This window comes from Acomys russatus, chromosome 12 (genome assembly GCF_903995435.1).
Source record: "Acomys russatus chromosome 12, mAcoRus1.1, whole genome shotgun sequence".
NCBI classification, from domain to species: Eukaryota; Metazoa; Chordata; class Mammalia; order Rodentia; family Muridae; genus Acomys; species Acomys russatus.
The window spans coordinates 13,626,228-13,640,914 of NC_067148.1; the positions used below are offsets into that span (position 1 = coordinate 13,626,228).

A 14,687-nucleotide genomic window follows, 5' to 3' on the forward strand; every position below is an offset into this window, starting at 1 on the left:
AGCACTTCTATCTACATGCTTCAGCCTGAGAGACACTCAGAGACGTCTGTGCCAAGGATTCTAGTTGGGACTTCAGGTTCCATATAGATTTCACATTTCCAAAATCTCTTCCAAGGTTCTCAATTAGCATTCAGCCTTGTCCTAACTGAATTTTTTTTTTTTTTTTTAATTTAACCCAAAATGCTTCTCATTTGCTTATTTGTTTGTTTTCCTCCGGCCTTTTTGTTTTGTCATTTAATTAGCATCCTTACCCTGGAAACTTTTTCTGGTGCGGCAGTTTTAATACACGCGCTCAAACTACTTGACCTATCTCCCTTCAAAAGGATACAGTGGTCAGTGTCTAATAAACATTGATGTGGACGGAGGTAAGGCGTGTCCTTTGGGAGTAGGGTCCGTCCCAGCCCACTCTCCATTGCCGGAACAGAAGATGCAAGACTGGGTGGTTTAAAAAGAAGACAGACTTATTTTGGATCATGGTTTTGGAGGCCACGCAGGCCATGCAGCAGCAGCAGCAGCAGCAGTATGCACTGTGGGGAGGGGACGGTGAAAGGAAGGAAATTTCAAAGGGGTGCAAGCCAGTTCACCTGAGTTCTGGGAACCCGCTCTTACAGTAACTGCCGCAGTCCTGGAAGTTCGAATGCCCTCATTTCTTTACCAAGTAGCCCACCCTAGGGAAGCATTGTTCCCTATTGCTCCCTGAAGGCAAAGCTCACACACCCATCGAAGGCCTCCTCCTCTCTTAACTCTTATGGCACAGGATGGATCTAGGTTTAAGGTGAGAAGGAGGACATTTTTGTAGGAGGTGGTTCTTTGCTTTAATTTGGTTTGGTTGTTGGTTTGGTTTGGTTTGGTTTTTCAAGACAGGGTTTCTCTGGGTAGCCCTGGCTGTCCTGGTACCTGCTCTGTGTACCAGGGTGGCCCCTCGAACTCAGGGATCCTCCTGCCTCTGCCTCCTGAGATTAAAGGTGTGCACCACCACTGCCTGGCAAGAGGAGTTTTTGTTGTTTTGGTTTGGCCTCGCTATGTCACTCTGCCTGGTCCGCAGTTCACAGGGTCCTTCCAGCCTCAGCCCCCCAAAGCCTAGCTCCCTGATATTGCAACAGTGACCTTAGGGATGGCCCATCCCAGATTCCCAGATCCATGTCACTCCCAAATTCCACCCCAAGTTTGTGAGAGATTAGAAAGTTGTATTGCTTCAACTCACTAGTGTGAGGGAAATTCATGTTGCAATAACAGATCGCTCATTCTCTCTGCTGAACCCCGAGTTGGGGAGAGGGGTCTTTCCATGCTGGTGGACATGGGACAGAATGCAGTTTCTCCCTGAGCAGCTTATCTCTTAGCAGCTGCTGTCGTAAAGATGATGCCTAGAAATGTAAGGAACGTCTTTCAGTAAGTCTGTGTGTGGACAAAGAAAGAGCCCTCAAGTAAATGCCCCGCAGTCCAACGACAAGCCCTACCACCTATGGCTTTGGTGATCACGGACAAATAACATCACTGGTGTGGACCTCAGCTTCTTCGTATGGAAAAAGGAAAGTTGCTTTGAGATTCAGTCCTCCAGCACGTGTCCTGTGGGTCGCCTGTGCCTGAGAAGGCTGTGGGCAGCACACAAAGAAGGAGAGGTCGAACGTATTTGGGGTTGAGTAGACTAGAGTTGAGCAGATTCCTGTTGTAGAAGCATGCCTCCTAGAGACGCTTTCCAAATTTGCTTGGTCACTGAATACTTGTTGTTGTTGTTGTTGTTGTTTTTAGCAAAATGTCACATGGATCTAATCATTTTTTTTGAGATGTACTTTGGAAAACACTGAATAGTAGGTCCTAGGGAGCCTTTCAGGAGTGTGTGTGTTTCTGCATGGGCCTTCTCCAGAAGATTCCCTCAGTATGGACGCTTCTGCTCTCTGAGCCTGAAGCAGGGTGTTAGCTTTCTCTAGCTTCTGACTGTTCCTGCTTCCCTTCTCCAAGCACCAGTTCTGCATCACATGGCGCACAGTGCTTGCACCTCCAGGTGGGAAGGAGAGGAAGGTGAAGAGGCGGAGGCCCGTGTGGTAATAGCTCATGCTCTTCCTCTTACCCGGTCAGTGTTCGCTAATTACCCATAAGAAATAACGCTGGCAGGTGTTATCAGTTCTACTGATCTCTGATCAAACGTTTGAATAAAGAAAAACATGGCAGGCTACGGTTGTTGGGCATCCAACCTTCCTGTACTGAAGACACTAGCCGGCTAAAAAAAACTACATTTCCCACGTAACATTTGCAGCTAGGGGGTTTGAAGTGAAATTGTGCTCTTCCAGTGCTTTGATCGCATGAGATTTGGACGGTGGAAGTGAGGCAGAGGCATACAAGATTGGGACTGCTTATGTTGGCACCAAGCTCATGAAGACAACATTTTGGGGTTGTTGGTTGGTTGGTTGGTTGGGTTGGTTTTTCGAGACATGGTTTCTCTGTGTAGCCTTGGCTGTCCTGGATTCACTTGGTAGACCAAGCTGGCCTCAAACTTACAATGATCCACCTGCCTCTGCCTCCCCAGTGCTGGGATTAAGGGCGTGCGCCACCATGCCCAGCTGAAGACAACATTTTGAAAGGCAATGTCTTAGTTAGGGTTCTGTTGCTGGGAAGAGAAACCATGACCACAGCAACTCTTATAAAAGAAAACATTTTGTTAGGGCTGGCTTCCAGTTCAGAGGTCTAGTTCATTCTCATCATGGAGATGTGCAGGTAAACATGGTGCTGGACAGATAGCCAAGAGCTCTACATCTGGGTCGGAAAGCAGCAGGAAGAGAGAGTGAGCCACTGGGCCTGGCTTGAGCTTCTAACATCTCAAAGCCCAGCTCTGGTGACACACTTCCTCCCACAAGGCCACACCAATCCACTAAGACCTCACGCTACTCCCTTAGAGTCTGTGGGAGCCATTGTCATTCAAACCACCACAGATAGTTTCAGCCAATTCGCAACCTTGTTTCTTTCTTGACTACCTGACTACCTGAGTGGTTTCTGCTCTGCAGTGGACCCCTCGCTGATAAGCAATCCTTAGAGAGACTACAGGGAACCCGCAGTCTCCCATCAGCCTCAGCTCTAGACTAAACCTCATCTGTCTCATGTACCCCAGTGTTGAATGCTTCAGAAAGGACAGCTTGTCAGCAGTGTGTCCCAGTTTTCAGAAGAAAGCCAGGTTCGTTTCTCTCCCCATTAAGAAACCAGTAAGGCCTCCACAACCCACACTGTCCATCCTTTGATGGCCAGCATCAAAAGTTCCTGTAGGCACTAGGGACTGACTCTCCTGCCTTTTATTTGTTTTGGGTTTTTTTTTTTTTTTTTTTTTTTTTTCCTTTTTCTTTTTCAACAGGGCCTCACTACAAAGTAGACCCTGAACATGCTGTCCTTTTTACCTCAACTTCCGGAGTGCTGGGAGTATAGGCCTGAGCCATCACACCTGGCCCCTTCCTTTCCTTTGGCAAAGGCCTCTTGAGATCTGTGAAAGGTGACATCATCATTCCTCTATGAGCCCCACCCAGAGAAGAAAAACCTCAAAGAAAATTTTAATTTTTTTTTTTCTCTGAACCTGCTAGAGAACGTATAACTGTGGATTTAGAGTCTCCCTTGTGTAGCGCACACTGGCCTCAAACTCACAGCAACCCTCCCATGTTCTGGGACTTCAGGTGTGTGCCACCAGACCTGGCTCCGCAATTCCTCCTTTGAGGAAAAAGCATAGTAATCAATTTCTCTGTGTTGTTGTTGTTGTTGTTGTATTTCGGTTTTGTTTGGTTTTGGTAGGTTGCTTGGTTTGTTTGTTTGTTTTTCCCTTTCAAATGACAATGCTTGTATCACTTGCATCATTTTTACAGAGCCTGTGAAGGTACCATCCTTCTGTCCTTCCCATCCTGTCTCACACACACACACCACCACCACCACCATCACCACCACCACATCCCTCCCAGCGTATCCACAGCCCAGCTTACACTTCCATTCCTAAAATGTTGCCTGGATTGTAGAGTGTCCATACTAAGCTGTTTGAGCCCAGAAAACAAGTGTGAAAACCATTTTATTTTATAGATAAGAGACCTGGGAGCCAAAGGTGTGTGATTTTTTTTTTTTTTCAGTCATACAACTTCTGTGTGGTAAATCTGGACCACAAGCTCCTACGGGTTGTTAGGTCAAAGTCCTCCTCACGTGCCATGTTGCCCCCATTTTGTTTTGTTTTTGAGACACGGTCTTGCTATATATCCCAAGTTGGCCTTGACCCCACCACCTTTCTTGCCTTCTCAGACTCCTAGGTGCTGAGATTACAGATGTGTGCCACATCTGCCTCACTTCCTTGATTTCCTAGACCCTTGTTCGTCTTTCCTCTTTTAGATTTAAAATTCCTCTGATCTACTTCCAAACATCCCAGAAAACACAAGTGGTCCTTACAGAAAACACTCATAAATGTCAGAGCTACCAACTGTTCCCAATGTCCATCCCTCCACTATTTCTAGAATCCTCATCCTTGACTGTTTGTGGAGCATGTGGACACCTAACTCGGGATTGTATTTCCCTGCGTGGTGTGCCCCTAGCTCCGGTTGTGTGGTTAATATGAACAGCAACTACGCGTGTGGCTTCCAAGTCATTTCTTTAGTCTTTCTTCCTCTCTCCTTTACCTTTGCACTTGACTGTGATGGTAAAACAGTTTCAACCAATGGGGAAGAGAATCATATACTATGAGATGACAAAGCGATAAATTATAGCCAACCAGGTGCCCACATAACTTCACTGATGCCAGTCCACACTGTTTTGCCCACTTACCTTTGGACTCTTTTTTTTTTTTTTTTAATCATTTATTTTTATTTCATGTGCCTTGGTGTTCTATCTGCATGTATGTCTGAGAGAGTGTCAGGTCTTGCTGTTACAGACAGCTGTGAGCTGCCATGTGGGTGCTGGGTATAGAACCCAGGTCCTCTGGCAATGCAGTCAGTGCTCTTAACTGCTGAGCCATCTCTCCAGGCCCCATACTTCTGGACTGTTATGTGCAGGAGAAATAAATGAGTATCTCTGGGAAGCCATCTTGTTACTCCTCCGTAACACCCTTTCGTCACTCACTTCCCAGCACTCTGTCTAGTGCACAGGGACCTTACAATCCAGGTGGGAAACTCGTCACCAGCAACTGTGTCTACCGCAAGGCAGAATGGATCAAGGCCCAAGCAACACGACTCAGGGCTGCTAAAGGAGTGACCAATTGTAGCCTAGGGAGAGCTTTTAGGGAGGGCCTCCCATTTGCACGACCCTTTGAGACATCAGGGGAAGTGAGCAAATAGTGAAGTAGGGTAGATGGACTGCTGTGGACTTGCGGGAACAGAGATAAAGAGAGGTTAGGGAAGCAGGGAGCTCTGGCTCCATATGGGTGTGCCAGCCTCCGTGAGGGACCAGTAAAGAGGCACAGGGCTCCAGCCACCCCTGGTCCACACAGCAGCCAGTGAATAGCTGGCCAGAGACTCTCCTCAGGGCTGCTGCTGTCATGTGGGGATGAACTCAGAGCAACCAGAGACAAGCCTGTTTGTAGAGTGTCCACAAAATTGGCTACAATTACCCTATTCTGTTTTCACTTTCCGTTAAGAAATTACCAATGTGGGGGGGGGGGGCTGTATGTCTGGTATATTGTAATTAAGATAAAACAACAGTTAAGGCCCTGGAGCCCGCATGTGCCACCCCCACCCCCACCCTCACACCCTCACCCCTTCACCCCAGCAGCACCCACAGGGCCACAGATCCTGTAGCTTCCTCATTTCCAGTCACATTTCCACCAGCTTAAAAAAAAACAGCCATGTGCTTGCTGTAAACGCAGCAATGGCTGGGGGTTTTGCTGTAGAGAAATGTTTGGGCTACCTAACTAGCAGTCAACTGTGGCATTAAGGACCTAAGGAACCCTGAGAGAAGATTTCTTGGGAGCCAGGAGAGAAAAGGAGAGAGAGAGAGAGAGAGAGAGAGAGAGAGAGAGAGAGAGAGAGAGAGAGAGAGAGGAAGAAGAGGAGGGGAGGGGAGGGGGAGGGAGGGGAGAGAGGACTCCTCCTGCATTCACCCACTCCCACTCACACGGGGTTTCTCTTTCAGGACTGTTCTAGCCCCCTTTTCCCTTTCAACCACCGGACCGCTCAATTCTAGGAGGGAAAATTAACATTCATTATGCAATTTATCTCTCTCCTTTTAATCCAGAGTGTCTGTCTCCAAGGTCCCTGCTCAATAATTAATGTTTGTTCTCATTTTCCATTCTCCAGAGCATCTATTCTTGAACTGGAGGGTCAACAATTAACACTAATTATGGCTTTTTCTCCCTCCGCCGTTGGCTCTCTGGATTCCAAATTGGCTTCTCAAGCCTGGGTTCTGGGCGTGCCTGTGACTGCTTGTGTGCGCTCGCCCGCAAGCTGAAGGGAGAACACAGGAGGCTACGCCACTGCGGCTGCGCAGATCCATGCTGCCCCTTCTTTGGCAAAGTCTGGTATACTTATTGTCAGTAACAGATTAATGAAGCAAAAGGAATTTTAAAAGGAGAAGTACTTGGAAATGAGCCTAGGTGGGTGTTTACCTGGGAGCTATGTCGCTCCTAGCTTAAATTTTCTAAGCTGCTTTGTGAATTTTTTTTTCTTATTACTCCCACCGCTTCTCTCCCTCTCTCCTCCCCCCCCACCATCTCTGTCCAGTCTTCCTCAGTTCCGCCTTCTTTATTCTTTCCAGCCATAAAAGCATCATTCTTTAAACTCATTTTCATTTTGGCTAACAAGGACAGCTACAGTAATTCTCACCCCGAGTGACTCTAACAGATTGGGAAAAAAAAAATAAATACATAAATAAAAATCTGTGAAAAATGTCTGTCCTGGCCCCAGCCACCTTTTGTGTGGAAGCTGTCACTGGAGACCCGGGCCTGAGGTGGCATCACACACCTGCAGCTACCACTGCGCATGTCCAATATCAACTGGCCAGTGCTCTTGCTGGTCAAAGCTTCTCTGCTCATAGCTTCAGCACCCTGAGTCCTGCAGGGCTTCGCCTTTAAACCCCTTAAATAAAGTCTCCTCTGTGGCTTTTGAATCCTCCTCTCTATAGGCATCCATACCGTTTCAAAGCCATACATCTCATCACAAGGCTTAAATCCAAGCATCCATTGACTTACTCTTTTTCCCCCGTTATACACTAATGAAAGTAGGCCTTTTTTTTTCCCCCAAGTTTTTCATACTCTTAGTTAAAATTCTTTCTTGTTTTTCAGTCTGGGACTCTGTCCAGTCTACTCATCATTATAAAGAGGAAGGACCCCAATACTCCTGAAGAATCAGCTTTCTCTTTAAAAAGTCACCCCAACTTGTCAGCGTCGTTCAACTCATGAATGTATTATGTCATACCTAGCTCTCCAGAAACACTAAGCCCCTCCCCTCCCCACCCCACCCCTGAGCAAATATACCAGTAAGTAGGAGACGATGAGGTGGCTGTTGCCCCCTACAGCGGGAGCACAGTTCAGCCTGCACAACTACAGACTAGGACGCTGGAAACCCCTCTGTGGCTCGTGTCTTAAATGGAGGGCCGAGGGCAATTCTGCCTCCCGTTACTCCACAGCCTCTCTCCCACGGAGAGATGCAACCCTTCACCGCTCTTCCTCCAGCCGCAGGCATGGCTGCCCGTTTCAGACCAGGATGAGGGCATGATTACACAGGCGCCCTACTTCTCCTAAAAATAGTCTCTGGTGAAGAGTAAAACGTGTGTGGTCTTCCTGGTTGCTCATTTCAGGGGAGGCAGCCATGAATCCTGAGTGAGGAACCTGCTGTAGTAACAGGACGCAGCCGACGGAAGCTGGCTGGCCACAGCTGAGTGGGAGGTGTTGCTTTTCCTAGGGATTGCAGAAGTGGGGGGGGGGGCACAGCCATGTGCTCTGTCCCCAGCTGGCCCTACCTGTTACCTCTTTGCCAGGCTCCTCAGTGACAAGTGTCTGTGTCTGTTTTGTTCAACGTTAATGTAGAAGCGGGCTATACAGCAGTTCTTACATAGGAGCCCTGTTGTAAAGATGATGGAAGTGATAACGATGGTAGCAGTTGCTGCTACAGGTTTCTGGTGTGTTGGGTCCTCCATTTCACCAGGTCTCGCCCAGTGCCTCTTCCGGTTCTCAAAGCAATACAGCTTTGCTGGGTCCATTGGTCAGCTCACTGGCCATAAGAAAAAGATCTTACCCTGTCTGGGGCCCAACACCCCCCACACACACATTTGTTTTTAAGGAGAGAGATAGATAACACTACCCTTCGACTGGGTGACGCTTCCTGAACTGATTGCAAAGAAAAATTTTAAACATCTGTCATGAGAGTCATCTATAGAATTGTCATACATTTTTTGGGTTTTTTTGAGAACTTTGTTTTGATGAAATTTTTTAGATTAAATAGATAGGAGCTTAAAAATAGTACACAGTTGATGGGCTTTGTGGGTAGTTTCAACTCTTTGGAATTGTATTTAAAAGTCAGGGACACACTGAACAACAATAAAAAATAAAAGCATAATAAAACAAGTCAGGGACACATTGAACAACAGTTTTTTCAAGGCATAATATTACAAAAAAAAAAGTCAGGAACAAGCAGCTTGCTCAACCTAGCAGGAAATAGAGCGCCCACAGACCTAAGCTTCGCAGGACCTGGGACCCACTGTTCTAGCAACTCAGACAGACACAGGGGAGGGGCTCACAAGGAGGAAGACTTTACACTATACATTTTAAGGCCCGCACAGATTTTAAAAGAAGGGAATTTCTCTTAAATAAAAGTTTAAAACATTAGCTTTTCTTTTATCACAGTAACTAAAGGTTTTAAATTTCATTAGCCAGCAATCCGTAAATATCACTTTGTGTCTCACTGCCCTTTGGGAGTGTGTGTGACTGGAACGGGAGAGACTGCTCAAGGGTGTCTGCCCTCTTAGTCTGGGTGTCTTTTCTGCTTCCTTCACACACTGCCCTACGGTCTGAGGGCATCAACACTGTTGCTTTCCCCACAATTCTTCCCTTGAAAAACTAATGTAAGCACCAACATTGGATCATGCATGACAAAAGAATAAGTAAGGTTATTTTACAAGACACAAAGAAGTTGCTCATTCATTAATTCGGCCAATAGCAAATGACCATCTGCCAGCAACAAGCACTACACCAGGCACGATAATGCAGTGGAAGAGACAAAGCCGCACCTTAAAGGTGGACATAACGGTAGATGAGTGAGTTGATGGCTAAGTACAAATTATGAGGTATGGAGGTTGTTGCTTTTGGAAGGAAAGAAAAAAAATACCTATAGCAGAGTTTCTGTGCATCCGTGTAGGAACTAGTCAAATGGAAAAGAAAGGATTCTAGAGGGAAGGTGGCCTTGGGAGTGTTAGGGAACACGGCAGGACGGGGAGAGAGATGAGCAGCTTGTAATTCCTGAACAGCAAAAGCACAGGTAGGGTGAGGAAGACAAGAGGAGAAGTGGGCCGTTCAGGGCAGCCATACCCGGCACATGCTTATGAGTCCTGTGACAAGTCCTCACTGGAGGGTTTCTTAAGTCGCCAATATTTACTGCTGCACAGTTGAAATTTAAATTTCACAGTGCAGCTTGGTTTCCATTTTAGGCTTGGTAACCTGCCACGAGCCGTTGGACTTCTCCATTAAAAAAAAAACCCAAAAATTATGAACTTTTGAAAGAAGTGTATAGTCCCCAACCCAAAAGTTAGACCCTAGAGGCTGAGCTAGGTCTAAGAAATGTAAGTAAAGAAAAGGACTGATATCCCAAATTGGAAGAAAAACACTGCTCTCACATTTGCAAGGCACGTCCATATTTAAATTCTGACTGAGTCATATTTTCTAGACTCCTTAGCTGGACCTCCCAGGGGTCTGTCTTTGGCCTGGAGGCCGTCTCAGGTCCCTAGCAATTGTTTAATATGCCTATCTCACTCCCCTTCTCAGCCAAAAAGATTTAAAAGGAAAATGTGTAGCATAAACAAAGTCTTAAATCTTATCCTAAAAATCTGATAATAGCATCACCAACATGCCTTCTTGGGTCGTGGTCTCCTGTGCTCAACAAACACCATAGGTCATAAGCATCTTGAGTCACATCATATAAAATATTTTTAGATATTTTTAAGGAAAGGTCAGATGCTCTGCAGTCTCCTTCCTTTTATAGCTACGTTTACCCTGGGAAGAATTTTTTTTTAAATAAACTGGAATTTGCATTTTCCATTTATGACCAAAACACAAAGCCTTGTAGGTACCAGGGCTGACACAGTGAGTCTTCTCCTACTTGTTGCTGCTGGGGGTCAGCAAGGCTCTGCACAAAGCCGGTGAAGGCAAAGGCACTCTGAGGCCTGTGTGTCAGCAGATAGTATCTCGCGCCTGCCCTACGGTGACACTGCAAGTTAGGAAGGAAATTCTATGACAGCAGCCCGGCGATCAAAGGGTGTGCTCTTGAGAAATGGTGTGTGGAAAAAATGCCCCGAACAGATTTCAAGAGGCCCCTGCCAGCACTTCCAACAGTTTCTGCCCTGGTAACCATTTGGCTACTTTGGAGCCTGCAGGCCAGTTTACCAAGCCCTGACACGCTCTCGGCGAAGGAGCCAGGTGGCCCACCTGTCCTGATAAGGCGGCTTCCTCGGAGTTAGGCTTCTATTCTGCTACCAGATGGGTCCCATCAGGGTCTCCCCACTCCGGGAAATAAGCACTCTGAAACAGCAGGAGTAAATATAATTGTATTTCATTTTTATTTAAAACAGTAATTTGGGAATTAAACATCGTCAACACAGATTTAGATAGGAAGAAGTTTAAAGGAGCCGAGTTCCACGCTAGAATCAGATGCACGCTCCACCTTCCAAGGTCTAGGTGTTTGGTAAAGACGGCGGCCGTGATTTGAAGAAGGCAGAAGAGGCCCGCCGAGGATAAAATCCCTCTAGGCAAGGTCACCTCCGAATAGCCCAGTTATCTAGTGAGGAGTGCTATCTCCTCACTAAAAGCTGGTGGTTAGATTAATGAGAGTATTTGAAAGTCTGCTCAGTCTTGCTGGTGAGCAGCCAGGGAATGTGTTTTCTGTTTATCTCTATAGCGGCAGACATACTGACTCATCGAAAGGCTGTGTGCGGTTTCAGGCAGCCCCGAAGGAGAGCGGAAGTAGCGTGAGGTCTTTGGTTGAGCGCACCAGCTCCAGAAACAGGAAGAAGGCCCCACCCTAAGTTGACAGCCAGTGGCATGGGTTGCTCAAGAGGTAGATCTCCCCATATTGCTCCAGGAGGGAGTTTTACCACCCCCACCACCCCACCACCCCACCCCCTTTATCTCACAGGAATGTAGCTGAGGTCTCAGCTCGTCCTTGATAGCGCGGACCTCGGTAAATCACCAAGGTCTTGACCCAAGAGATGAGAAGTCCTAAGTGGTTTTTCAGTCTCCTATCTAAAGATGTGTTTACATTTCTTGAACTCTGGCTGGCTGACTCATTCTCCTGCTACGACAAGACCTTCTCTTATGTATGCATGAGGATTTTATACGTGTCGTTTCTGAAAGGCCCAGGGTCCTGCTCTCCAAGCCGCTGCGACGTGAACCTCATCGAAGCACAGTTCTTCTGTGTGGGTCTGTCCAGAGGATGGAGCCTGGCCAGGCAGCTGGGATGTGGCAAGCACCAGCGAGGCTAGCGGGAGGAGGCAGCACGGTGCAGCAGGGAAACAGGAGACACCGCCCAGAACACTTGGGGTCTGGTACCTCGTCTAGCTAGTTTAAAATAAGGTTGTAAGCTTGAAGCCACAGAGACCCATTCCCTCTGAGCCTCAGTGTCCCCGAATGGGTTTTAAGTTTATGCAGAAGCCATTCTCAAACCAGGAAGAAAGAAAATATATAGCCGGGGAAACCTCCCCCCCCAAGACCAATGAGACCTAGAAGAGACATACACTGTCTTGGAATCAAAACAGTGGGGATGGGGCGTGGATGTGGCTGCATGCGCCTAAGCATTGATGCCTGTTGGGAAGAGGGAGAGTAAGTCCCAGGAAAGAGACTAAAACTCTGCATCTATAGAACCATGTGCTCAGCTCAATGTGACTCCCCCGCCCCCGCCCCAAGATTAGCATCTCTTTATGAACATACCGCCACCCAGACAGCACCACGGAGCCCATGGCCTTAGTGCTTCCACAGAACTTTACCAGTTGGAGCTGGGTATGGTGGCACGTGCCTATAATTCCCTCACTCCGGAGATAGAGGAAAGAGGATGAGGAATTCAAGGTCATCCTTGGCTATACACTGAGCTTGAGGCCAGCCTGAGCCACATGAGACCCCATCTCCAAACCAGAGGGCGGGATGCAGGGGTTAGCTACAGATCGATGCTTGTTAGGAGCACTTGCTGCTCTTATAGAGGACCCAAGTTCAGGTTTCAGCCCACACCCACGTCAGGTGGTTCACAACTGCCTCTACGTCCAGCTCCAGAAAGGTCTGACACAATCTTCTGGCCTCCATGGCAACAGGCATCCACAGGCACAAACCCACGCACACTGGCACACACACACACACACACACACACACACACACACACACACATACACACACACGTGATTTTAAAATTAAGTAAATTGCAAAAATATCATGAGTTGCACAGCCAGTTGTGCCTTTGGAGTCCTACCTATAGTAACCAATGGCAGGAAGAACAACAGAAATTACAGGCTAATGCCACACTGGCTCAGGCCGAGGACGCCACGCTAGCCTTTGCCTCTCTTGGCTGCACCGTCTCACTCTCCTGTTGGCCTCCACATTTGAGGGGGAGGGCGAAATCTCTGATCTCTCCCTGGAAGCTTTCAGAAGCATTTTCCTATTTCAGCAAAGAGCGATCATACAAAAGTTATATTCAACAGCATAGCAGGGCTTTTTTTTTCCCCCATCAATATTTCCTTTTTAATTTCAGCTTTATCTGAGCTCCAATGGCACAAAGAATCTACCTTTGTTCTTTTAAATACCAATCAAAAAATTTTTTTAATTCTATTAAGACAGGGTTTCTCTGTGTAGCTTTGGCTGCCCTGGACTCCCTTTGAAAACCAGGCTGGCCTCAAATTCACAGAGATCCACCTGCATCTGCCTCCCAAGTTCTGGGATTAAAGGTGCCACAACACCCAGAAAAAAAAAAACAACTAAATTTGAATATAAAATTTAACCCCACTCAACAAGGGGTCTACAGAGACTATAGCAGGTGATGCCTGGTAACACCATGGGTGTGTGCTTATAATCCTTAATGCACATGAGCCAAGCATGTATGCATATGGCTCATGTGAAAGTTCATGAGACCTAAATCTGGCACCTTGACCCCCTTTCTCTCTGACTTTCACCATAGAAAACACTGGATCCAGAACCAGCCTTCACGGAAATCTTTATGAGGGCTCCTCTCCTTTGACCGCAGCAGCTAAGCACCAGGTACAGTATGGACTCTGAACAAGCATGACACTGTCCGGGGTTCTTGTTCTGACTTGCTATGTGACCCTAAGTGAGACTCTTCCTCTTTCGGGGCCTTGTTTTTCTCCTCAGTAAAATGAGCAAGTAAAGTGTAACACCACCAGGTTCCTTTTACTCTCAAGCTTGGGATTTGGATTCTGTTGTTTGCGCAAAGAAGCAAAGTTGACATTCCCCACACTTCTACAAAGTCAGGAAGGGGAAAAGAATACAAAGAACAGTGACAGGTAGGCAGGCCACATTTTCCTTCCAAACCGGGAGAGAAAATAGCGATCATGTCTTGTTGCTTGTCGTTTTTAAATCATCAAGGATAGGAGATAGGGAGATGGCTCCATCGATAAATGGCCTGCCGAGCAAGCAAGCAAGCAAACATGAGGGTCTGAGTTCAGATCCCCACACCTCACATAAAAAGCCTGGCAGGCACAGCACAGTGGTACACACCTGTAATTGCAGCACTGTAGGAGGTGAAGAGGAGACAGCCAGATCCCTGGAGCTCACTGGGCAGTCAGCCTTGCTGACTGGATGAGAACCAGGTTCAGTGAGAGACCCTGTTTCAACAAATACCATGGAGAAAGATACAGGCAGACACCAGATGATGTCAACCTCTGGCCTCCAAGCACATGTACACACACCCAAGAACACATACCACACAGACACACACACCCAAGAACACACACACACACAGAGGGCTAGGATAATTATGAAGGAGAAAGGCTTTGGATAGCTTGGGGATATCTCATGTTTCCATGAAATGTGCACAGACTTATTGGTAAGTGAGCCTCCATCGGAAGCTCTGAGGGTGACGTTCCCTTCCGTCTCTCAAGAGAAACTAGTGCGGAATTCCTACAGCTGAATCCAGGGACTGGGAGAGTGAGGCAGATGCTGCCACCACTGCTCCAGGGGACTCCTAGGACTCTCCCCTTGTCTGGCAGCTTGGAGGGCAGGCTCTCCATTCCACTCTTATCTCCAACTTCCTGCTGCCTGCCATCGGCCTTTCCTTCCTTGCCCAGCACTTATCAACAGAGCAGAAATGAGTCTGTTTGCATGTGTGTTTGAATTGAGCTCTCACGGTAAAACACCAGGCCTGAATCGGGCCTCCACTGAAGCAAAGCACACCCAGGCCACCTCTCCAGGACTGAGGAACCACAGAAACAACATATACTGTATGCATACACACACACACACATATATATACATATATATATATATATATATATATATATATATATATATATATATTGCATCTGTTGTATATTCTTTGCCT

At 47.1% G+C, this 14,687-nt stretch overlaps 1 protein-coding gene across 1 annotated transcript in view; it reads left to right on the top strand.

The window, feature by feature from the left end:
- Kiaa2012 (KIAA2012 ortholog) overlaps window positions 1-14,687 on the top strand; it is a 115,971-nt gene that overhangs the window by 46,057 nt on the left and 55,227 nt on the right. Inside the window, exon 11 of the mRNA XM_051154533.1 lies at window positions 13,308-13,387. Coding sequence (XP_051010490.1) covers window positions 13,308-13,387 — 80 coding nt within the window. The remainder of the gene's footprint in view (window positions 1-13,307; window positions 13,388-14,687) is intronic.